The sequence below is a fragment of the Ammospiza caudacuta genome, chromosome 12 (genome assembly GCF_027887145.1).
Source record: "Ammospiza caudacuta isolate bAmmCau1 chromosome 12, bAmmCau1.pri, whole genome shotgun sequence".
Taxonomy (NCBI): domain Eukaryota; kingdom Metazoa; phylum Chordata; class Aves; order Passeriformes; family Passerellidae; genus Ammospiza; species Ammospiza caudacuta.
The window spans coordinates 7,531,962-7,557,892 of record NC_080604.1 but is presented as its reverse complement, the minus strand read 5'-3'; the positions used below and the strand labels follow the sequence as shown (position 1 = coordinate 7,557,892).

At 40.1% G+C, this 25,931-nt stretch overlaps 1 protein-coding gene across 1 annotated transcript in view; it reads right to left on the bottom strand.

Moving 5' to 3' along the window:
• The window catches only part of PBRM1 (polybromo 1), a 54,480-nt gene that overhangs the window by 18,320 nt on the left and 10,229 nt on the right, over positions 1–25,931 (bottom strand). The window contains exons 10-24 of the mRNA XM_058813001.1: positions 24,300–24,391; positions 20,773–20,989; positions 15,174–15,315; positions 14,609–14,706; positions 11,663–11,939; positions 10,766–10,871; positions 8,973–9,615; positions 7,889–8,100; positions 6,930–7,115; positions 5,536–5,693; positions 4,710–4,976; positions 3,199–3,344; positions 2,751–2,908; positions 1,901–2,084; positions 519–729 (exon numbers count right to left, since the gene is read on the bottom strand). Coding sequence (XP_058668984.1) covers positions 519–729; positions 1,901–2,084; positions 2,751–2,908; positions 3,199–3,344; positions 4,710–4,976; positions 5,536–5,693; positions 6,930–7,115; positions 7,889–8,100; positions 8,973–9,615; positions 10,766–10,871; positions 11,663–11,939; positions 14,609–14,706; positions 15,174–15,315; positions 20,773–20,989; positions 24,300–24,391 — 3,097 coding nt within the window. The remainder of the gene's footprint in view (positions 1–518; positions 730–1,900; positions 2,085–2,750; positions 2,909–3,198; positions 3,345–4,709; positions 4,977–5,535; positions 5,694–6,929; positions 7,116–7,888; positions 8,101–8,972; positions 9,616–10,765; positions 10,872–11,662; positions 11,940–14,608; positions 14,707–15,173; positions 15,316–20,772; positions 20,990–24,299; positions 24,392–25,931) is intronic.

The window sequence follows — 25,931 nt, the reverse complement described above, 5'->3', positions numbered from 1 at the left end:
CAGCAGATCATTCCCATTGCCTCTTTAAGATTGGTTGGCATTAGCTTGGATGTGGGAGTGTGGTGACACAGATACAGGGTTTAATCCACTTGCCAAGAAACTTTTTTGGCTAGTTGAATTTCCAGCTAACATAGTTCCTCACTCTGCTTCCACACTCAGTTACACAAATTCCAGGCCTTGTGTAAGAAAATTTGTATTTGAATTTTATATAAAGACCTGATACTTCTGAACAAGTGTCACAGAAAGTCCTAGTATTAGAAATAATACTAAGACATAAAAAAGTACCCTGGGTTTTCCTCAGCTGAATAGTCTCCTTTTAAAATAATTTAATGGAATGAAACACTATCACCTGGATATCATTTTGCACATGTCAACATTGTTTTGTGTCATTTACTCCGTACACTTGTAAACTTCAGTATAAATCCTTTTTTTGTATATAAAATGTTACTTTCTTCATTTGGATTGGGAAAAGAATGTGGACTATCAAGGTTTAAGGGCTCCTGAAGGAAAGTCCTTACCTGGGGTGCAGTATAAGGCATTATATCCAAATCACTGGCTAAGGGGGCCTGAAGCTGAGGCATAGAAGGTGTTTCAGTCATGTCACCTTCCTCTTCTCCCATCTCCTCCATGTCCTCATCACCTCCTTCCAACTCTGCAAACTTTGCTTCCAGCTGCTGAATCTTCTTTTCCAGGAGAGGAGATGGCTCTTTCTGAGGAACTATGGGTTTTCTGGAAGGTGGAGGAGGAAGATGAAAAGCAGCTGAGAACGGACTCATACCTTACTGGAGAAAGAACTTGTTTTTTGAAGAGAAAAATCAACTTTTCTTAATTTTTGACTGAACAGTATAGAAACAAAGGTGACTTGAGATGTGCCTAAACTTCCTTTGAGAATCCTGAGCAGAATTAATTTTGTGTCTATGGCCAGTGTGCATTTCAGTCACTTGTCAGAAGGATTTTTTATGAGCAAGAAGGAGATTTCAATACAAGTACTTAATTGCCTTCTATTGTAGAAATTACCACCACAGCTTCCTTAGATTTCACATTTTACTTAAGTGAGAACTCAATATTCTTATTTTATTAATATGAATGTTCACCAAAAGATTTTCCCTACTCATAATGAGGACTTAAGTATTTTCACAATATCCAAGAGAATGTACCAATCTGATAATGACTTTTCTTGAAGTCAGAGGAAGAAAAAGAAAACATCCATTGGTATTAAGACCATAAAAAGACTGATGCTATCTGCATTCCTTCCCAAGAGTGTGGTTATCTGAAATTACACCTCTGACTTCTGTGGATGTCCCGGGTCAGGCTGGGATGGGGTTAATTCCCTGCACAGGAGCTGAGAGGTGCCTTGTTTTGGATCTGTGAGACAACAGGGTGGATAACACATCCTGCTGCAATTAGTGTGAACAGATCAGCCTCAAGGCCCTTCCTTTTCCCCATTCTGTGCCCCAGCAGGCTGGGGCTGGGCAGTGATTTGGGAGAGGAGACAACCAGGACAGCTAAGCCAAACCAGCCAAGGGGATATTCCATACTCTGACACCGTGCTCAGCAATAAAATATGGGGAGAAGGAGAGGACAGGGTACATTCAGGATTATGGCATTTTTCTTTCCCAGTAACACCCATTACAGGTGCCAAGGCCCTGCTTTCCAGGAAACAGCTGAACGGTGAAACAGCCTGCTGATGAAAAGTATGGAATTCATCCCTTATCTTGCTCTGTTTATGCATGTAGCTTTGCTCCAATTTTCCAACTGGTTTTTAAGTTGAGCCAGGAGTTTTTCTTCCTTCTGCCTTCAGATTCTCTCCCCTATTCCAGACCAAGAGGCTGGGTGGGGGCTTAGCTGCCAGTCCATTACATTCCAGAAGAGTGTTCCCTCGTTCCCCTCACATTTTTACCTAAAATAGTATATTTCATCATCTACAACTTTCGCAGACAGTGAAAACCTCTTCAAGCCCTTGAATTTCTTCATTTGTTTGTCGCTTTCGTTGTAGCGGCTCTCGCAAAGAAAAACATCGTTTTCGGAGATTTCTGTTGGTCTGCACGAGAGGAAGTCTTTGAATGACAGAACGACACACTTTCCTGCAGAAATGAAAGAGCTGGGTAAGAAGGCAGCCACACTTGCAGGTTTTCTTTTAGAAGTGTGGAAAGTCCATTTGTTTGCCTGTCTTGTAAGTGTGGAAGATTCCTCGCACTTGGCGCAACTACAGAAAATACATCAATTGATACTCCAATCAAATAATTGCACTAACAAGAAACCTACAGCAACTTAATGCAGCCTTTGGATTGCTTTTAAGACCTAGAGAATCCACAAAATCACAAGCCCCCATGATCACTGTCAGTTACCATATTTATCACAGCATCATAACTCCAAAACAAAGCACACAGCCATCATCCTCTGCAACAAATCAAATTCCAACCTCCTACTCTTCCTTTCAACTCTGCAGGTAATATGTGCTGGAGTTATTACATTAATATGCAAGAATAACGGAATTTTCTGTTCGCTGGCTGCTATGTTCACTTTCATATAATACATGGCATTCCCTTATTGTAATAAAGCTTCCTAACAGTGAATTCTCACCACAGGTCCCACAGGTAAGAATGCATATTACAAACTCACTGAATAGTATCTCCTCCCTCCCTCAATGAAAAAGATGTACTTGGAATCAAGCCTACACATAGCCGTCAATCACTTCAGATTGGGTAGGAAAAGAAGATGTACATCAGATTAAAGCTGTTAATAATTACCCAAAATGCAACTCATGGGACAGGTCTCCTCCAGGTTACTCAAAAACACCTCCTTCTTGTAGAACATTTTAGTTGGCTCATGCTCAGTTTCTTCAGGATGTATAAAGATTGGACCAAAGAAATAAGCGGCTCCATCTCGCACCCACATCTTCTCAATTCTGCAAAGAAACCAGGCCAGCAACACAAATGAAAGGCCATTTCTCCCAGATGATGCAGCAGGATGCTCAGGAAGACCAACAGTGGAAGATAAATACAGAACAGCCAATTCCAACTGTACAACCAGACCAGGTTTTTATCAGGCAGCTAAAATTCCACCTCAATCTATCAACACCTTGTAACACTTCACTCACATTTTTTCCCACCTTCTTTTATACCTTCTTACAACCAGCCCCTCTTTCACCCAAGTTATTTTTACAGCTGTAAACTGCAAACAAGCAGCTACCCCTACCTCCCAACTCGAGGCCGCACCAGCCCGTGGGATTTGATGAAGACACAGTCCCCAACCTTCAGCCACATGTCATTGTAGCAGAGCTGCTCAAAGTAATGGCAACCTGGCTCCCCATTGGACATTTCCACTGGAACATCTTCTTTGTCCTGCAGGAGAAGAAGCATTTAGAAACTTGAGGAAGGAGGAAAACCAAGCACAGAAATAAAGAGATGTCAGGTACCAGTAAAAGGCTTTGCTTTAAGTTAACAACAATAGGTAAGCACTAAGCAGAGATGTGTGTGCAAAAGTTTCCTGAATTAAAACTGCAAAGCCAAAGATACTCTCCATATCTGTCACAAGCTTTCCTACCTCACACAGCTCTAATTTTGCTAGAATAGTAATATACAGGTCCTTTTTTTGTTCTAGTGCTTCCAAGTAAACTGGCCAAGCCAAATCTTGTCAGCTTTGATGGTTTAAAGCCCAGTAAAGTGCTTGGGAAGCAAGAAGTGAATATATGGCCAGGCTAACAGACACAAAAATGTAATAATTCAACTCTCTTAGACAATAATGTGAACACTCCATGTACTGCTTACAAATTCATACCATCTGCCCTATTTAAATTTCTTACTTTGTAGTAAAAACTCAAATTGTGCCTCAGTCCAACTTTCAGCCTGGGATTCCAGAAATCAAGGAAACACAGGCTGTCTCACCAAGGCATGGAAAGGAAAGATCTTAGGAGTTTTCATTCTCTCAGTATAATTAATTACATCTTTTGCCATGAATAAATAGACTAACACACACTAGGTGTCTGACAAAAGCTGACAATGGGTGTGCTGGGTACTGTGTTCTCAGGTTCTATTAGAAAATGCAGTGGATTTTTCAGGGGTGTTTTTTATTGATTTATGATATTTTATGAGTCTCTTATTTTTTCATGGCTCTAAATTTATTTCAGACAAAACTAATTAAATCTAACTGATTTTAATACACTAACCTAAATTTATTTGTTTTCTTACTCTAGGTACAATAAATGAACCATTTTATCCACTATGTTAGACAGAAATATTCTTAAGGATTTTGACAACAAACTACTTCATTATCAACCACAAACAGGCCACAAACATTAGAATATTATGTGTTACTTTCTGCTGCCGAGCTACTGCCTGTTTTACTGAAATGCTACACAACAAAGCATTTCAGCACTGCCATGAACTAAAATTAACTTACAGTTCTACAGGTTCTTTAGGCTTAGGGCAGGCCTTATAGTAAAAGTGTAACTTTCTGGAGCGGTAAAAAACCCAAACTAACCCCATCACAAGAAAGAGGTTGGTAACAAATATTTAGACAGTTTATTATTTTCTGTCTTTTTATATTTTGATTGTGTTAATTTACAAATGTCTGTCATATAATTTATAACAAAAATATTATATTCATTTATATTTCATTGTGTCTGGATGTGGTGAAACACAAGCCATGAGGGCTAATATTTTGTCATTCTCTGTCTGTCAAATACAATCAAGGTTCCCCTTGCATACCTTTTCAAGATGAAGGATACTTTCTCCCACCTTACTGTCCTCCAGTGTTTCACTGTGCTTCTCCTCATCTACTTTGTCTGTATTGGCAAACACAGAAGCAACTCTGACCACAGGCAGGGGCACATCTCGTGGGACAAATCTGACAGAGCTCACAGGCATAGTCCACAGTTTAATCTTCTTAAAAGACTTGGTCTTCGCAGAATAGCGCGACTCACACACGTAGACGTCCTCATCTCTGAAGTTTTCAGGGCACAATTTAAAATATTCCTGCAGATTGAAGGAAAAATATGAAATATTTCAGCAACACCCACACTCCACAGACACACAGTGAACTCCCTCTCATGGCTTCAGCTTTTTCTATGCTTCTGCCAGAAGCCTTTTTGCTGAGTTCTCTTCTTCCAGTTTGATGGCCAAGTTTTACCAAGAATAACAACTAACAAGAAATCCCACCCTTAGAGAAGGAGCTAATTCAGTACAGGTTGGCACATGAGAAAATTTAGGTTTTATTCATTTCCCAATTCAGTGCATTAACAAGTACAAGATCTGCAGCCTGAAATCACCTTCACAAGATTTCTGAGCTTTGACTTGGGAAAAGGACAATTCACCAAGCCAGGGGGGACCATAACCACAAATCAACCAGCACAGGGAACCTCCATCACCTGGCTGAACCTCACATCTCAGGAAGAAAAGAAGATCCAAACAGCCCACAGAAGCAAGTCCTATTTTATTTAGATAAAACTGGAATGTCTCTATGTTAGAGTGCCTACAGCTCAACAGGAAATAGCAGAAAGCATGACTTGTTTTATAAATCTGAACAGTCTCTCACCTTGACAAACATGACCACACATTTGCCTAAAATTTTGCTAACAGGAACTTTACTGTAATAATCACTTTTAAAAACTTCTTTCTCCAGGAATTTTCGTGTTGCAAGATGAAAAGTTTCATTTGGTCGATAAAACCAGCAGCCATAGAGCCATTTCTCTCCTTTAAAATAGAAAACAACAAAAAAGAAAGAGAAGGGTGATAAAAAGAAAAAAATGTAAAATGACATTCTCTAGTGCATGAGCCAAGTAAGAACAATTAGCAATTGAATGATTAATCACATAACCATGTAGTCATTTATACTAGGAGCAAACTGCTTTTAAACAGAAAAGTATTCAACTTTTCAGAAAAGGAAAACAAGTAATTTTAAAAAGCCTGACAATTGTTATTTCTCCAGTAAATCCTGACTCAGCAAAATAAAGGGAAAATTTGTTCTTATTTGTAGATCTTGGCTTTCAGGCCTTGAAATGGCTTAAGTCCACACAACAATCACCTGATTATTTAAAGAGTCTCAGCTAATTCTTTATAAGCTTTTTAAGAACTATTTCTTTCATTTTATGCTGTGACAAATTACTTGACGACAAACTCGAACTGATAACAATGATTTATAAAGAAGTTACAAATATGTACTATTTTTCTAAATCAAAGGAAACCTATGCCCATCTTTGGTTCAGATTTCTCAGCACAAAAACAGTGCTCTTCTGTACCTAAATTACAAGGAGTCCATGCCACTCAGAACCCCATCCCTTCAAGGCTTACAATTTGATGGTAAGCAGAAATGAACATCAAAAAATGCCCATGCTGTCTCAAGAATTTTCTGTTTGCAATATCCTCTAGAAAAAAGGAACTCAGAAACAGCAACAGAAAAATACTCACTGGTTCAAACAGTTTTGCCAATAAAATAAATAAGATCTACATAGGAAAAAAAATCAAATTGGAAGCTTGCAGCATTCACATTCTCTGAAAAAATCCCTTCTCCCAGGATTTTTCTCCTGGGAAGCTGAGAAGCCTCAGAGAAAAGGAAAACAATTCTTATCTCATTCGCTTCCCCTCTGTTTTTCTCATGTGGAATGTGTTTGGAGATTGTTTCATTGGATTCTGGTGTGAGTTATTTTGACTTTTTGGCCAACTGGTGCCAAGCTGTGTCTCTGGAGAGATTCACGAGTTTTCATTATCAGCTTTTTAGCATTGAGTAAGTATCCTTTCTGTATTCTTTAGTATAGTACAGTGTTCTTTAATATAATATAGTATTACAAAGTAATAAATGAGCCTTCTGAGAACATGGAGTCAGATTCACCATTTCTCCCTGCCACAGGGGTCCATGCAAATACCACAGAAGCTTAAATTATAATAATTAAGTTTCACCCCAGTGTTTTCCTACAGTAAGGACACCCTTACCAGCTGAATCTTCCCACAGCCTCTCAATGCAGACAATGTGAGGCTGCAGGCTGGTCTCTGCAGGCTCCACATACACATAATCCCCCACGTGGTACATGCTGTTCTTGAAGCTGCAGTCCTGGCTGTAGGTCCGATGCAAACTCGACAGCCCAGCTGATCCAGAGGAATCTTCACTCTTTTCAGCTTCTTATTTCAAAAAGGGAAAACCAATGTTAGTGATGTCATAATTCCATATTAGCTGAGATTCTTGATGTCAGTGCCTCACTTTGAGCCTGGAGTTACCAGGCTTTACTGCTGCTGACATCTATGAAGGAAGATCAACCATGTTAGAAAGATGATTTGTGGACAAAATTGCCAACAGCTGTGCTCCTGACTGTGGAAAGGTGCAATTGGAGAGCTTATTTATTCCTTTAAACATGGTGCACAATGGAGCACAGACAAACAACCAGGAACTGTGAAATAAAGGACCTTCAGGGTACGCTTCATGCCCTACAAAATAGTGCTAGCCCACTCCTCTGCACATCCACAGTAGCCAAAGCACAAAAGGTTTATCAAACCTCAGTTCTTCAGCAGTGTTAAAACCATGATCATAGACAACACCATCAGTACTTGTCAAAAAGAAAATGACTAAAAGGTCAATGGGAATATTCATTGTTAAGTTTATTATCAGCAGAAAGCTGAAGTAAAAACGACTGTTTTCTTTTGTAATACACATGAAATAATACTGGCACCCCAATGTATTCTGATTAAGGAGTTCACATAGGGATAATATCTACCTACATCTCTTTCTTAAAAGCTCTCTGACCTATGAATAAATCACTCATAACTTGAAAATAAAAGACTGGGGGACAAGCTGACTACTGAGGTCCTTTCAGCAGGCAAAGCTGCAGCAACACATTATATGTGTGGGTACATTTTTGATTTGGTACATTCAAAATACATGAAACAAAAGTAGCTACCTCTCTTCTCCTCCTCCCTTTTGAGCTTATCCTCCTCTATTTCTTTGGGCAGCTTTTCCTTCTTTTCCTTTTCTACATCATTGTGAAGATGCTTGGTGGTGTAGCTGAGAGCAGGTGACAGCAGAATCTCTCCGTTTTTACACAGCTCATCTCGAATTTTAATGAAGAACTGCTGAAGTTCCACTGCATCCTCATAGATCTCTGAATCAGTCCTGTACAAAAACATGAGCAACAGAGTAAAACTACAGTTTGTGCACGGTCAAACAGGAGCCTAAACACACCCATCAGTCACCACTCTGTGATCAACTGAAAGTTTCACTCTGCCAATGGATTTCTCTGCTTACTCATAAGCAGCAGCAGAGACTGGCTTGAAGCCATGAAGCATTAAGTGATGGTTCACCTGTTAGTCCACTGTCAATTTACATTACAGTTCACCCATAACAGTATTTTGGTATACACCAGTGCTGAAATGCCAGGAAAACCAAAGGTAACTAGTTGTGACCAAGGCTAGAAGTCCTTGTCACTAGACCTCCACAATCTGTTAACTTCTGAAAACTCGAGTAATAACAGTACTATTTACAAAACTGACTTATTTTAACTATCCATACTCCTCTCAGTAGATGTTTTAAGATCATTTTTTACCTCCTCTCTTCACAGTCAAGCTCTCACCTGCACATTCACAAAAAGGCTACTGAATTCAAGCAAAACACTAAAAGAAGTTGCAAGTGCTCATAGTTTTCACACCATAACTCAACCAAGTGTGACTGCTCCAAAAGAGTAATTCACTACTTGAGCAGTTAGAGAACAGCTCTCTTTTTCAATTTCAAAGTTAGTAGGAATCTTTTTGTCATGAGGTGCTCCTTTGGAAGATTATTGTCAAAACGATCTCTTAGCAGAAAACTAACTTCTTCCTTGTTTTCAAATCAAAGCAAATGTTCCACTGAAGATCTGATAGAGCTTTAGAAATTTAGTTTTACAAGCACCCATATCAAGGAAAGCAAACACCTTAAAAAACTTCAGCCTTTGTCTAACATTAAATGCAAGCCTTGTGATAAAGATACCTGAAAAATAAGGGTTTGCTCACCTGTTCATTCTCCGGGCCCTCTCCAGCACCTCAAACATGTTCTCCTGGAACAAGTCCAATCTTCTATAGCGATTATTTTCAACATTTTTTCGGATAATATCAAAAGTCAGAGGAGGTTTATTTGGGAAGTTGGGATCAACAGCAGGAATCTCAGCTAAGGAGTCGCTGTAGCATCTGCCCTCATCATCCTGGTGGCTCATAACAGATACAAAGAGGTTATGGATAAGTTCCTGGATCAGTAAAGTGACATTGGGCACATGAGAATCCTCATCTCCTTCTATTTCTCTCCGAGTTTCAAGCAGAACCTTGTGGAGCACCAGGGCATCTTTATAAATCAAAGACTCGGGCTCGTTGTACGTGCAAGCATTATTGAACATCATGACAAAGTCCTCCACCATGGAGTCGATGTCCTGGTATTTATTTGCCATCATGTGGCTCCTGATCTTCTCCATGTCCACGGGCTTCTTGATGGTGACGTAGTAGTCGGGCAGCTCGGCGCGCGAGGGCAGCCGCAGGAAGATGGCGCTCAGCCGCCGCCCGCGCTTGTCCGTGTAGTTCTTCACCGCCTCGTACACCTCGTTCAGCTTCTGCTGCATCGGAGTCATGTACTTGGACTTCTTGGGAGAAATGCCACTTTTCCTACCTAACACCACAAAAACAACAAAGGAGTTATAAAATGGCAAAGCTGAGAACTTGCAAGTTTCTTCGTCCAGAGAATTGCTCATGGGAGAAGCACTCCATGGTGTGAGCAGAAGCCTCACAACACAGAGCCTGTTCCAGGCTGTAGCTTTGTTTTTCATAACTCTATGAATTTTTTTCTTAATATTCTTTTTGGCAAACACAGAATATGTTGTTCCATGCTCCACCTGGCAAAGGCCTCCTCAGGTTTCAGCATGGAAAACATCTTTTCCTACCTAACATCATTAACAAACTCCTCCAAACTCATTTTGGTCTTCCAATTCTCCGTGAATTTATCTCTGCAGCTGCTAAAAATCCTGTCATCACAGAGTTTGGCTATCACTAAAATTAAGTATTCAAAATATGATCAAATTCCTTTATGATAGGTTTATGCCAAATTAGAAAGGATTATTATAAGTAATATGCAAACTAAGGCCTCCCATGGGATTATCAGGTTGGCTTTTTGACTAATTCAGGATCTTGTTACCGCACTGCACCTGTACTCTACACCTGTGCTTTACCCAGGAGCTGCACATTTAATTTGCAAGAGGACTGTGTGCAGTTATTTTCTTTAAGGTTTTTGTGCAATTTTATCCACCTCAGTTTGCTCAGCTCTGAACACATATAAAGAGAACATAAGATTTGAGTAGTAGCAAGGCTGTAAGGGCAACAGCTCTAGGAACTTCACTTCCATGCTCTTCATGGCTTTCAATAATCTGCCAAACAGGGTTCACTTTTTTTTAATAATTCTGTGGAAATCCCAGACATTCAACCAGTGAAATGAAGAGATTTGCTCCTTACTTGACTGAGCACATAATGCACCATCTAACATTTGGGTAACACTGTATGCCTAAATCTTAATCCTTCCACCCATTCCAACGTCTTTTTTCTTCACTCTAAGTTATTTTTCTTAGAAAACACTACATGCAAACACTTAATTATATTGTAAAATACACACATGCCATTGCTATCAAGATTTTGAAAATATAATTCTACTTTCCTTGTCAGTGTTAACAACTGTGCAGAACACATCTATGTGTAAAAGGAAGATCTGTTCACCTGTATTGTGTTGTAAGTATTGAAATGAGATAAGGCAAAGCACAAGGTTGTCTTACTTAGTTTTAGTTTAGGGGATGCAACATCATCATCTTCAGCCAAGGGTCCCAGCTCTTTCCTTTTTTCTTTAAGGATCTTTTCCAGCATATGGGCATCATTGTACACCTATTAATCAGTAAAGTAATCAAAATCCAACCAAAACAAGGTTTACTGTGTTTACTAATTAAGGACTAGTTCCTAAGAAACACTTCAGTGTTAGTTTGGAGAAGCTGAAAGCAAACTGGAGTATTTTATTTAAATAAATAAATAAGTCTTTCTTTTTAACTGACACAGGTAAGCAGAACTGATGCCACCCTCTAAATCAGGGAGCTACAAATGTTGAAAAAATTATTCAATTAAGATGCATTTCTATTCCAAAGACTACAAAATGGCAAGGGGCAGCTGTGTTATCAACTTCTTCATCAAACTCTTCTGCTGAGCAATGAAAGATCCCTTGAACCACTCAGATTCCATCAAGGTACAAAGGACTACAACAGTCCTGGGTCTTCAAACTCAATCCTGGTGATGAAGTGCAGTAGCTGACCAAGTTCCTCATTAGAAACAGCTGGAGGTTTCTTACCACCTCCCTGTTCCACATCATTCCTGCTGCCTGAGAAACATCACAATATAAACACACCCAACAATATACTTTAAATGAAAACCATATCCCTTTCAGACTCATTTTGCTAAGCTAAACAAGTCATGTCTTCTAGTCTGATTTCCTACACTCTCCACTTCCATGAAAACAAAGCTGTTTTCCTTCTAAGACACCCCTTCTCAGAAGTTCTGAGAATTTCTACTTTAGTTCAATAACCAATTACAATAATTAATATGTGTAATAATCGCAGTGAAGCCATCCTAAGAGCAGTTGATGCCTGCAAAGCAGCAGAGAGTGTGGCTGCTGAGCCCAGCAGTACCTGGGAGCCCTCCTCGTTGTAGTGCCTGGCGTTGCGGAACATGAGCTTCATGTCCTCGATCATGGCCTCCTCCGCCGCGTACTTGTCATTGCGGATGTTGTGCTCTATCATCTTCAGGTCCATTGGCTCCAGGATGATTTTGTAGTAGTCTGGATAGTCCTTTTTGGATGGTTTAACCATGAACAGATCACAGAGCCTCCTGCCTGTGCCAGGCTCTCGAGCTTCCAGAACCGCGTTGTACAAGATCTTCATGCGCTGCTTCCGGATGTTCTTTTTACTGTCGAGTTAAGAAGAACACAAAGAAAAGAATAAATGTCAGACGTTCCTATCCCCACTTCCAACACCAATATCAAAATGATATTATCTTCTACCATGAAGAGACAACCAGAACCACTTAAACACAGACAAGAAGCTGAACTTAAAGACCAGAATTTGCAATTGACAACAGCATCACAATCAGGAGCCTGACACAGAAACAGGAAATTACTCTTCCAGATGATTGTTCTCTCATTGACCCTGAGTTCAAGTGTACTACAAAATAAATCAACTAACTCATTTCTCAAAGTGCAAAGGCCAAAAGGAGCTCTGAGCACTTTCCAGATGCAGAGAAAACAGACCAGTCAGGATCAGGCATCTGAATCCAAGAGCTCAAGATCCAGAGTGAACAGGGTAAAACCCACCAGTCAGTACCTTCATGATTACTTCTGGTGAACACAGAATATCAAAGACATGAGCTATTTATCTCAGAGTAATTTTGTGCATTCTTCAGTACCAAGTAAGGATATCAAGGATGCAGTAGAAAGAATTGCTTAAATATCTGTCAATCCAAATGAAGTCAATAAAGCTCCCTAAGACTGCAAGCCCACAATGGTACATGCTATCCCCACAAATGTTACAGTCATCCTGTGTGTAGCTGTTATGGCTGTCTCAAGAAATTTGACAGCACAACCAAGACACAGCTTATCATAAAAAAGTACATGGCTCCCTGTACACACAGTACATGGCCTATAAGTAAATTAAATGAGGGAGAAGAAAATTTATGTCAATAATGCATAGTCTCAGCTCAGATACTGTGGCACTGAGCAATACCCTCACTACAAAGCACTTGTCAACAGGCTTCCAATCTGCAATCTCCTCAAGACTTATTCAGGTAGTTATAACTTTGACTATTACATTATCTGCAAAGACAACAACCACCATAAAAAATTACCCTCAATTGCAGAATGTGCAAAATATCCCAGTACAATTTATTAGAAACCAAACTGCAACACAGATTTCCCATGTTCATCCTTTCATTATACATTTAAAACATAACTTATTCATGCCTCAGATATCTCTTACTCCTTGGTGAGATCAGCAAAATAACTAAAGAAAACTAACAACAAAGAAAACTCAAAATATATGTTCTATATGCTAAACATTACCACTGTTGGCAAATGTTGGTTAGTTGTTCCCACTAGCAGCTGAGCAATGCCAGAACACAGACATGCTGCCAAATCCCCCATTTTGATGTGTTTCCAGGTTTTTCTCACTCATTTCAACAGTTACAGGCAAAGCAAAACCAAAGCAGAAACAGCAATAAAAAGGCCTGCCAATACTCAAGATTCATGTCATGCATCTGATACATAAAAGGGGACATTCAAACAACTTTCTTCTGGGTAACTGTTATTTTCCCAACAGGATGAATTTTGCATGGGTTATTGGTTTCCTTTTCTAGCAACATTTTGGAATTCCTCTCATTGCTTAACTTCTGTGATCATCAGCATTTATGATCTTTTCCTTGCTATCATTCAGCAAGTGAATGGATAACAAGCATCAAACTGACAACATCAAAAGCATTTTCAGGTGCTCTTCAGGCATTATTCTGATCTCCCTTGCCTACCAACATGGGAAATCCCTTGTTCCCTTTCCTCTTTTATTGTTCTTAGATGACAGAGCCTGACAGAATTTTTCCTTTTAAGCATTTCAGTAGTGTCTGGCACGAGGTGATCAAAAGCAACATGAGATTAAAAGGACTCTGATGACAATTTGACTTGCTTGATTAGGTTAGTACTTCTTTTTGAATCTGAAGATCACAAATCTAACAATTTTTGCAATTTGTTCCTTCTTGATTACTTGGTTCTGTGGTCTGCCTTTCCTTTCCATTAAATTTCTTCTTCCCAGCATCCCTACACTGCACCCCCCCCAAACCCATGTTCATATTTTCCCTCTGAAGCTTTTTAATGAATGTACATTTCTGCACTTATTTGATTGTTCTTCAGTGACTCTACTGATGCTCTACTCCATTCCCTTCCTCCCCCCACAACTGCTGTTCCTTTGACAAAACAAGAAATAAATACCCAGGAAGCCAATGCTCATAAGCAACACCAAAGAAAGATGCTGAAATGCAATTTTACACAGTCTGTTGCTACCACTGCAATTTTATCTGAGCTGGACTTTACTTCAAATGACACCATAAGGCAGACTAGAGAAACTCCCTCTTGCTGGAGTGAAATGTATCACTAACATTAATTAAAAACCAGCTATCACCATAAAGAATACCTTCCAAAAGGCATCATTATGCTCAATAGAAAAGTCTATTGCAAATCACTGGAAATTTGGTTTATGTTATAAGATGCTAAGTCATCAACCTCTTATAATCAGTTTATCTATTTGTCAGGCTAAAATAAAACAACTCTCCCCAAAAAATCCTGAAATCTGCTGAGAAAATCACTGAGTTCAGTGCAATTACAGTGCCCATTTTACTTATTGAACTGATGTTGACAACTGCCAACTAATAGACCAAAATTGGGAATTTAGAGTCAGCAAATAGTTTTGAATTAATTAGAATCAACACTTAATGATGTTTCAGAATTACACAAATGCTGAAAACCATGGTTTAATACTCTCTGTAACAAAAAGAGATGCAGCAATGTTATGTCCTGCAGGAACTACAGAAGCAGATACCTTTTCCTTTTTGAGCTTCCAGTATCAGATGTAGCAGAAGAAATCATGCTGTCCCCATCCTCAATGTCATCTCTCCTAGCAAGCTCCTTTTTCTTTGCCTGAAAAAAGAACAAAGACCTGAAGCCAAACTCATTGCTGGACACTTAGAGAACAGAATTAAAGAGCAGTATAGTTCTTTCTGACAGAACAATTTTTGAGGAACCAACTTGAAAACAATGCCATTTCAGACTACAGCAATTAGCTGGAACACTTAATGAAATCTGACAGGTTTTAGCCTTATTCAATTAAAGGGAAACTCAAAAGCCCTACATCATCAATTTTCTCACAATTTAATTAGGTTGGGAGTCACAGTAAGGAATAAAGTGGCTGCAAGAAATCACAGAAGGCAGCAGGTGTGCTGAGGAAAAAATCACTTAATGATGCTCTCCCTTCCCATACTTCCCTCTAAGCAAGAAAATACTTCTGCAAACACAGGTCTAGTTAAAAATTATTCTGGAAAAATATCCTTTAGGGAAATAAATTTACGTGTGCAGTTATATCCTTTTGCTTGTTCTCTTCCACATACCTGCATAACCTGCTGCATTTTCAGCACCCTTTTATAGATGGCAGAATTGGGGACATTGTAGCGCTTGGCATTTTCAAACATCAAATTCAGATCAGCCTCCAACTGATCTAAAGTTTCATACTCATGGTTCTTCAGCTTGGTTCTGCAAAAGAGAAATATTAGTCAGTTAATTTCACTAGCTACACAGTGCAAAACAGTCCTTTAATATCCTCATTTTGTCATTTTTTGTCATTTTCATGACAAAGCAATAGTGAAAGAGCTCTACCTACAGAAATGGAATTTACTTTTTGATTCTCTAGTAACATTTTCCACTTGTAACTAGATTAGGGAAATGCATCTCCTCAAAGAATGGCTTCAGTAATTTTGGAAGCTGTGGAGCCTGAAGTTCTGTTTTCATACCGGGGTGAGATGTTACAGGTGAGGCAGCAGCACAGGCTGCAGTGCCCCTGAGCCCTGACCTCAGCCAGGCCAGCTCTGCACAGCCCCAAACGCTGCCTTCCCTCCATCAATTCCACTCATCTTCAGTGAGAGCCAAAAGCACCCAGCACCTCTCATGTTAAACCCTCCAATCTGTGAATTTCTTTAAAAAAACACCTGGTTGTGGACTGGTGATACAGCAAAGTGCACTTCACCTGACAACAGTTACAAGAGGAGTAACAACAACAACGAAGTCATTTTTCACATGCTAAACACATGAATCAACATGAGTTAATGCTCAACTTGATGTGTTTTCTTACACAATGCTGGAAGTTCTAGCCACCTTTTTTAAAACCTTCCAATACTTCATGACACACAGCAGAAAATACTAATCTGCAGCAACACAACCCCAAAACCTGTCAAGCTGCAACAGAACCTCCTCCTCCTCCTGGCTGCACATCCAGCAGCCAGACATCACCTTCACACCCAGCTTGGCTTCTGCACCACCTTGGCTGAATGTGTCCCTGCCTGATGAAGCATCATCACTACCATGAAATAAATTTAATATAAAACTCTTCAGCCCCAAGCTCGCTCCTGCTTATCCACTACCCAACAACCAAGGTGCAGCCATCTGATTTTAAGCAAACCATTTACATTCACAGCCGTGCTCATCAAAGGCCTGAAGCAAAAGTAAAAACCCCACTTAGACTGAATGGTTTGGAAAGTGATAACTTCCAACCAGGACATAAGAAATGAAAAATGTACAGGCACAGAAGTGATTCTGTTCTAGCCTGCAAAGAAATTCCTCTCCTACCATTCTCTGTGCTGCTGTTAGCAAACAATAGGATGATTAATTAGGTAGGTTATTACATAAGTGTTTCAAACAGATTTAATTACACTCAAACTCAGCAGAACTCAAGCATCATGACTTCTCTGGATTTAGAGAATGAAGTGCAGCTTTTCACAATAAATTTTTAACAAGCCATCTCACCAATCTTGGGAAGATAGGATTTTATAAACATCAGTTTATTTCACAAAGTGAGGCTGAAACTAACCAAACTCATGGCTCTACAGAAAGCCACTGCCAACATAACACAAATCATATACTAGAAACTAAGAGAAATTTCTGTGAAAATTATTGACAGGGATATAACAGTACCTGAAGGCAGAGTAAAATGAGAAAGAATTTCCTTTTATACAAAATGACTTTTGCAAAATGAAGAAAAAAAAGTTTAAAAGTAAGGCTACAGTTTCATAAGACCACTAAGCCCAAAACAACACTGACATGACACTTAATTTGGTTGAAATCAGAATATTAATTAAAAGAATACTGTAAGTTGGCACTCAAGTCCCTAAAATGTCTACTGCAAACTCATCAGTCTGTCCAGGTGGAATATCTGCAAGGAGTGAAGGTGAGACATACTCTTTCCATATAACCAAAAGATCTATTTATTAGACAAACACTTAGCCTAAAACTTCCCTACTGAAAAATATTCAAACACCAGGATAAGATCAGTTATGCAACTTATTTTCTTTTATTCAGAAATTGTGAAGTGCTAGTCCTGCCTCTTGAGGGAAAAACAACCCACTAACAAAGAATGAGTGGGATCAAGAGATGCATTTAACAAATGTCCTAGTGAAGATGAAAGTCTTCTTCTAAAATATATTGGGAAACTTCTTTACTAGAACCTGTGATTTTATAAACATACAACATGCACTGAAAGTACTTCCTAAGGCAGGAAAACTGGTTACACAAAGAGAAGATTTCAAAAATATACAATATTCACCAAATAATAAGTTATATTAAGTGACAAAAGGAATGAAAGAACTCCTAAATCTCAGATAAAGTGAAAATTTACAGTGTATTCAAAATATTAGAGGCATCATTTTTTCTTCACAATTGACTCATTTATGAATCAAGCAAACAAAAACACAGTTCTCCATAAACCCTTCAAACTTCAGCCCAGGCACCAGTCTCTAATACTTCAAAATTAGTTCCACTTTTTGATTTGCCACATTGCTAAAACTGCTTAAGTTATATGGCAAAATATCCTTGACCAGGTGATGACATTTACTATAAGCTCCACTCAAACCATTTATAACTAATCCAAAACCACCACAAAATTCAAGAGAACCCCAACACATCACATAAATGCAAACATTTAAATTGTTGTGTCATAGAGCATTGTCCAAAAAGGATCACACTGATTAAAAAGAATTGATTTGAATTCCCCAAAAAGTAGCTATCACACAAACCCAAGTGTGTTAGACACCTGATCCTCTCACATTTTTAAACCTCAGCTGCAGCCCTAGGAGCACAAGACACCAGGGTGTGCTGTGAAGGTACCAATTTCAGTGCCTGTACTCCCACATGTGTTTCAGAGAGAGCTGCTGCCAGGGCATTCCCTGGCACACCTTCCTCCTCTGGGATAAAAAAGCCCGACCCACTTGCCTAGGGGATGATACTTCCCAACACTGTAAAATTTAATAAGGAACAGTGTTCTTGTAAGCCTGCCAGGATCCAGCACTTGTGCACTTGGGAACTGAACTCATTCTCCTGCATCTTCCCCTGACTGCTCCTGTGGTTATTTGTAATTAACAGAATGATTCTTCCCCAGCAATGTCAACTTTGCATTAGACACTTTCACCACATGTCAAAGCCACAGCCTTGGAAGCATCATGCCTTTCTTTTTAAATAGGATTTTCTTGTTCTTCAGCTCTGAGCTTTGCTCTCTTTGAGGCAGGGAATTCTCATCAATGTGCTCAACATCTGCTGGGAGGGATGAGGGGACAGCCAGGGTCACCTCAGCTGTGTCACTGACTGGCCAGAGGTGAGTGGAACAAAGGGGAACACAGGAAATTTCAGCTGAACACAAATGGTTTTCACTGGGAGGGTGCTCAAACACTGGCACTGGCTGCCCTGGCAGGATGTGGAGTCTTCATGTGTGGAGACCTTCAAAACCTGACTGGACACAGTCTGGACACGAGGCTCTGGGCAACCCTGCCACAGGGCTTGGGCAGGATGGTTTCCCCTCCAACTCGGCTGTTCTGTGATCTGAGAGCAGCAAGGCAGGGGGAAATCAGGAGACAACTAAAAGCCATCAGCATGATTACCTCCCACAGGCAGGAACAGCTCAGGATCAGCACTCAGCTCAAATGACTGAGCTTTAGAGCACTCAAAGTGACTGAGAGGCTGGGATAGGTAACATCTCATTAAACCAGAACACACACACTCCCTCTGGAAATCATGAATTATTTTAAAGACTTCCTGCTTTTAGCACACACAAACCCTCTGAAATACATGACAAGCTGTAAAATTTCAACAGCCACACATTTCACAGCTCACTCTGGCAGGACAGCTGAGGCAGCCAGATGCCAGAGCCCAACAGATGAAACAGGAATGGCAGGCTTCACTCCACCTCCTTCAGCCTCTCACTGGGACACTGAACTTTTCTATCCCCATCTGGGAACAGAGGACATGCTCTATTTATGTACATCTCAAAAAAAAAATCCCCAAACCACCACCACAAGAAAAGAATGGAAAAAATCCCACAGAAAACCAAACACCCAAAACCCCATAAACAATCTCCACCCCTAATGAGTGGCAGTTCTGAATACTAAAGACATATTAGCACTATCAGCAAAGCCATGAGGCTTCAGTTTTCCCTAAAGCCCATCAATTAAGAGCACATATGCATGACTTAAAGGCTTTTGAGGTATATAAAAGTGAAGATTACAAGGTAATTTAAAAGACAGCTGAATTTCTGAATGTGCAGGAAATTAGATTCTACAAACATTGTACTTTAATTTGTGAGCCTCAAACACTATTTCTAAAAAGCCTGGCTGTTCCCTTTTTTATTTTCTAAGCCCCCAGACAGTAAGTCAAGTTACTTTTTTCTACAGTTCAGCACACACTGGTATGGAATTTCTGTGCTGCTCACACAGCCAGATGCAACCTGCCTACACTGTAAGGAAAGCAGAAATGCAGCTGCCTCTCTATAGCAAGTTATTTGTTCTATAACTGATATCAAGGGTATTTTTAATGGAAAATCTCTCCCAAACAAATCTATTTATATATAACTTGAGCCAGTACTTTTAGGTAGATTCAGGCACACAATGTCAATGATTCTTCTTAATTTCACTGTTTGTTTTTTTTTTTTCATGAAGTACATTTTATGCTTTGTTCAAGGCAAGACACTTTCTTTACCACTATTACAGCTGTACTAAGACATAAGAAAAAATGTTTTAAAGCCACTGATGGGAGAGATAACCAGTGTGGCAGCTTTTATCCCCCAGCACATGCAAAACACCCCCTGACAAGATAAAAAACCAAAAATCAGCTTTGTCAACTTCTGATTTAACAAAGACCCTGCTCATTCAACAATTCCATCAAGTCTGACAGATTGCATTATGGTATAGCTAAAATGTACAGACCTGTGCATCAGAGTGGATTACAGAGGGATGAGCAGTGGGAGGGTGCAGGGCTCCCTCACTGGGGCTGAAGGACTGCAGGTACCCCCAGGGTGTGGCTGGGGCAGGGCCTGGAGCCCCAGTGCCACTGGGCAGCACCATTAAAGCCTTTTAATGCTCCCAGGACCTGCTCACACCCATCACACTGGCTTATCTTGAGCCACCAAAGAAAGACACAGCTCACTTCACTCAGGTCTTTAATCTGACAACTGCACTCTGGCAGCTCACAGACCTTCCATGGCTCACACATTTATAAATGCTGGCTTCAGTCCAGACCAACCACATCACCATGAATAGAATTATTCTCCACAGTTACACAGTGACCCAGACAGGAGGATTGGAATTGCAACCATCTTCCTACAATTCACACTGAAGACTTTTAACTTAGAGAACATGGCAGTAAGAGGTAATCAAGCCATCAGGTCAGGGAAAAAGAAAAATGGAGTTCTTCAAAAGCTTTCATCTCTGCTGCACACCTAGCCCTCAGAATTATTCATATGGCAATTTTTAGGCACATTACAAATGAAATTCAATGAAAAATAAACCAAACAGCAGCCATGTACCACAGATGATCTAAAGACTGAGCTGAAACAAGCAGCAATGAGATGTAGAGGACAGGTACCACCAATTTGACCATAAGAGAAGATTCTGAGAATAAAAGAAACACTTGAATAGTTTCACACCAGATGTAGTTTGCATTCTGTTCTCTTACCTGATCTGCTGCAATGAAATGGGTGTTTTAATCTGCTGATAATAATCAGGATACTTTTTCTTGGAGGGCAAGTGGAAAAAGGGTTCAGAGATGAGCTGGCCCTGGTTATTACGGCAGCTTCTCACTGTGTCATAGAGCTGGTACAGGGGGTTGGAGGTGTCCATGAAGGAGGTGATGCTCTCAGCCTCAGACTCTCCCTCTTCATAACGAGCAGCAGCTGCACAGAGAGAGAAGAAAACCAGGAAACTCAGCAGAACAACTCAGAGTGGGTGTTTTGGTGGATAAAGGTGTAAAGCAGAAGGAAAGGAAAGCCCTCTCTGGCAGTCAGATTCACACCTCAGAAAATGATACAACACACATCTAATGAGCCTCAAGCTGACAAAAAAACCCCTTTATTGCAATCCTTTAGATAATATTAATCACAGCTCAATAAAAATTGTGAAGCTTAACAGAAAAAATTGATACTAAAACCTGATGATGCTCCTCTAACATATACAGCAAATGAAGAAGAAATAAATGTTTTACAGTGATTATCCAATAGGCCAACAAAATTCATAGTAAATATTTAAAAACTTCATAGCAAACTTTTTGGGTTATCTTGTTTCAGGATTAGGATGAATGAAAGAAAAGCTATGAAGAGCTAACACTTACTGCAGATAAAATTAGGAGAAACATTACATGAATAACAGAAACACAACAGGAAAGAGAAAACACTGGTACTGGAAACAGGATGGGAAGCAATAAATGGCCAATCCTTCTACACTTCTAAGTCACATGAACAGTGCACTTTGTACCTTGCAGACAGACATAACATAAAATCTACAAGGCTTTGCACATGCCAGAGTCAAATTATTCACCCCTTTTCCCCTCTGAGTCTGGCAGATGACACACTGAGTCACTCAGCTACACAGCTCTCCAACACCAGGTTTCCAGCTGGCATTTCCATTACTGCTCAGAGGAGGCTGCCACAGCTTCAAGCTCTCTATCCACCTTCAGTGAAGTCACACAGAAATGGTGACAAAGCCAGGGCACCCTCAGACTGTAACAACACAGCGCTGTCATTGCTGCTCTGCAGCCTGACACCACATCTACATCAGTGTGTGAGACCTGCCAGGGTCAGAGGCAAAGCTAAAACACGACCAGGCATCAGCAGATGTGCAAACATGCACTGAGGATGTGCATTACTGATTTGGGGAGACACCCAAAATTATCCTAATGATGCCAATCATCATCACTTAATGGCCCAGCACCTACTACACCACAGCCAGCAAAGCAGGAGCTGGACACAGTAACTCTGGTAGAAACAAATCACCGGAGCTACCACTGAAATCAAGTGAAGTTTCAAAAATAGATTATGGTTTAGTTTACTCAAACAGTCTGGTCTGTTTACTCAAATTGCTCAGTTCTGAGCACTCTACCAAAAGTAAGAAACAAACTGAAAAAGCAGAATAACTTGTTTCTATGAAAGAGAAAACACAAAGAGACCAGTCAAGTATTTGCTGTTCTCTGCTGTGTGTGAGCAGCAACAAAACAGTTCAATACCCTAAATAAGAAATGTACTTTCACTGTGTTGAAAGGAGGCATTCCCTAAAAAGAAATCTAAGTAAATTAGATATTAATTAGTTATTTCAAAATATACTAAAATAAAGCATTTATGTATTATAGTTTGACTGTATTATATTTACATAATATACAGGTATGAGTAAATATATACACATTATGGCCGTAGATATAACTATATTTACATAATATACAGCTGTAAATAAATATAAATAAATATACAGCTACATTTTCATTATAATGTGCATGTTCTTTAAAAGTGATGTGTAAACATCATATATTCTTACCTATCTAGAAAAATTGTTCTGATCTCCTAATATGAAACCTGCTTTATTAAGAGCCAAAGAAGAATGTATTACTCAGGCCAGAAGACAGAAAAATTATTATTTTTGCCATAATAATATTTTTGCTCTTATAGAGCAAACAATCTGATGCAAGACTGTACTTTCTTTAATGTGCAGAGCACCAGGTCCCATATCCCCAGCAAGCACTGGCAGAGGAGAGGGACAGGCAGTCCTTTTGTGCTGTTACCACAACTACAGTTTGCAGATACCACAAAAATCCCACTGTCTCCTCTGTGGTCCCAGACCACCCCAACAACAATGAAAGCTCCATGTCCAACTGAAGATGGTTGCCAGTAAAACCAAAAGCAGCATCCAGTCTTAAACTATCTCTAAATGAGACAGTAAAAACAAAACAGCCTTGTTTACAAAATTAAATACATGCAAGTAATACATAATGACCACCTATGCCTGCCTCTGTGGACTGATAATGAGGAGCAAGGGAGCTGCTGAAGCTGCTCACAACTTTTACACTGGGGCTGGAAATGTTCTACAAGCTCTACCACACCAACACCATCTGCAGCTGTCAGGATAAACTCTGTTGGAAACTGATATTGTTCATTGCTTAGGCAACAGCTACAACCAAAGAAGCTCATAAAGATTCAGCTCTGTTTCAAGGAGAGAGTTCTATTAATGTTCAGTCATGCAGCCTTGTTCTCATTTATTTTAACAAGCATTAGAGGAATGAAATGAGACAGCAGAGCAATTAATAAAAATATCACTTGGTTTAACAAAAAGCCCTTGTCACCCAGAAACTGGCAGCACAGGGCTGTCCAAGTAGTACACTGGAAGCACAGAAAATCCTAGGGGGGGACAGGTCTGCTAAAAAAAATAACATTGCCTCTTAGGTGAATGCAATAAAGATAGAAGAGCTTCAACAGCAGCAAGACAAAAGCCTTGCACACAGAGAGAGGTCTTACAAAAAATTACAATAATGTCCATAGCAAACGTGGCACCAGAAAGTGGTTTAATCAGTGCAAGAATTAAATCACTAAAACATAAAAAGCTACATGTTTTTATAGCACTGCAACTTGAAAAAATAACAGTTAACAAAAAAGCAAAACCCAGCTAATAAATATTCCCCACACCTCCCAGAAAACAGCTGCTCTGAAGCAGTAACTGAACTCTGAGCTAACCAGCAATCAAAATGCTTTTGCTTACAGCAAGAGCTAAAATTCAAAAAATTCTACATACCCATCCACTAGAAAACTGTGTGGAGTACAGCTCAATTACCAGGTAAGAAATAAATGCCCCAATAATACATATTGAACAGATGCATCTTTCAACATCATTGAAGAAATAATGTAAACAAAAAATTAAACAAAGAAGCAATTCCAGCACTACCAATCTCTTTTGCTGCATGGAGCACCCAGTTTTAGAAGGAATAAAAACAGGCAACAGCTCCCTAAAGCTTGGGTAAGAACACTTGGAAACATACAGAAAACTCAAAGTATGCCAGCAAGTTTGGCCTACCCTATTTCACTAGCTGTAAGAGTCAAAGGAATCACACACTAAGTACAAAACATTTTTGAAATAAATGTCACTGAGTTTATCAGGAGCTCTACAGATTTGGTCATGTGAACATTTTAATGAAAGGAATTAGAGAAACTGCATTTCAGCTCCTACCAGCCAAAGCTGCATCCTCATCGCTCTCTGATCCATATTGCAGTGCCATGGTTATTGCTGATAAACGATCCCCTTGGGCTGATCTTTTGTTGCTATGAAAGAGAAAAAGTAAAGGAATTTTTAAAATGAAAAATAAAAAAAAGAGAAAATTATAATGAAAAAAAAAAAAGGAAAGGGTTATCGCATTAACTATTAGCAGTCACCCAGAGTGTGTGAGCAAACAAGTCATGACTCCATAAGCAGGAACACAGCTTATGACAGTGACCAAAGAAAGCCAGAGCCTTTAACAGGAGAAATTCTTACCAAGCCATGAGTCTGCCTCTATTATATGAGCTGGTCCATCCAACACAGTCAGAAAACTGAGCTTCAGCCTACTACCTTCTGGCCTGTTTTGTATACTTGAGTATTTGATTGATTGCAAGAGAAGGGGAATGATAATAAGTCTCTCCCAATTAATAACTTTAGGTTTTGATCCTATTTTACTGGGATTTGTCTACAGGAAAGAATTCCACACACTGTATATTCTATTTCCTCTCATTCCCTTATCCTCACTTTTGGCACTTTCAGCACACACAGTGCCTGCACATGAAGCAGCCTCCTATGCTTAGGTGGAGTAACCTGGCATCCACACTGGCTACAGTCTCATCTGGGCTTCTTCAGCATCCCTCTCTTTTGTCCCAAACCTGGGGCACAGCATTTCATACCCCACTACATTAGCTATGCCTGACATTCTCTGCCTTTTTACAAGATCAGCTCTTTAGGCTACTCCAGAAATGGGCTCAGCCTTGTCCTGCAGGGGCCAAGTGAAGACTGGGTAAAAGCAGATGAGCTGAGGGCATGCCTGGGCCCTGCACTCTCCCACACATCCTTTTCTGCCTTTTTGATACAAACACACAGGTATCATTTCCTCAGTGTGTGGGCCATCCCTCTAAAACATCCACTGAGCTCCTTTAGTCCCTGACTCTGGGTTCCATCTGTCCCTGCAGTCCTGCAGGGCAGCAGTGCTGGTGCTGGGCTGCTGTGTGATGAAGCCACTTCTGCTTCTGTCCTTGCTGTGCTTTGCCTCTTTTCACCAGAAAAGCTTCATTCATATGGGTCATTTATATTGCAGTACCACTGATATGGTGTGCAATCCTCACCTGGATCATGAGCACATCCACTTGTAGCCCCTCTTCCCAAAGGCCCCTGGAGCTGTAATTCACCTTCCCACTGCCAGTGGAAATCCACAAGGGCCACTCCAGCCTCAGCACCCTGAGCCAGCCCTGGCTGCTGTGCTGCTGTTCAGTGGCCCAGGCCCTGGGGCCATGAGCATGAGGCACTTTCACAAAGAGGTTCTGAGCCTGAGCAGCAGATCCAGGCCCAGCTGAGCAGCCCAGGTGGTTTTATCCCTTTATCCCTGTGCTGCAGTGTCAGCTGCAGCCACCCCAGGGAGCACTGCCAGCATGGACTGCACACACTCCCCAATCAGCAATAACTACACTATCAATGTCTTATCAGCATTCATCTCATCCTAATCCAAAGCCCAGCAGCACGGCAGGTATGAGGAAGAAAATCAAACAAAATTCAGCATTTCCATAGGATGAGGACCCAGCTTTTCCTCCAAGGGCACAATTTACTTACCGATAATATTTG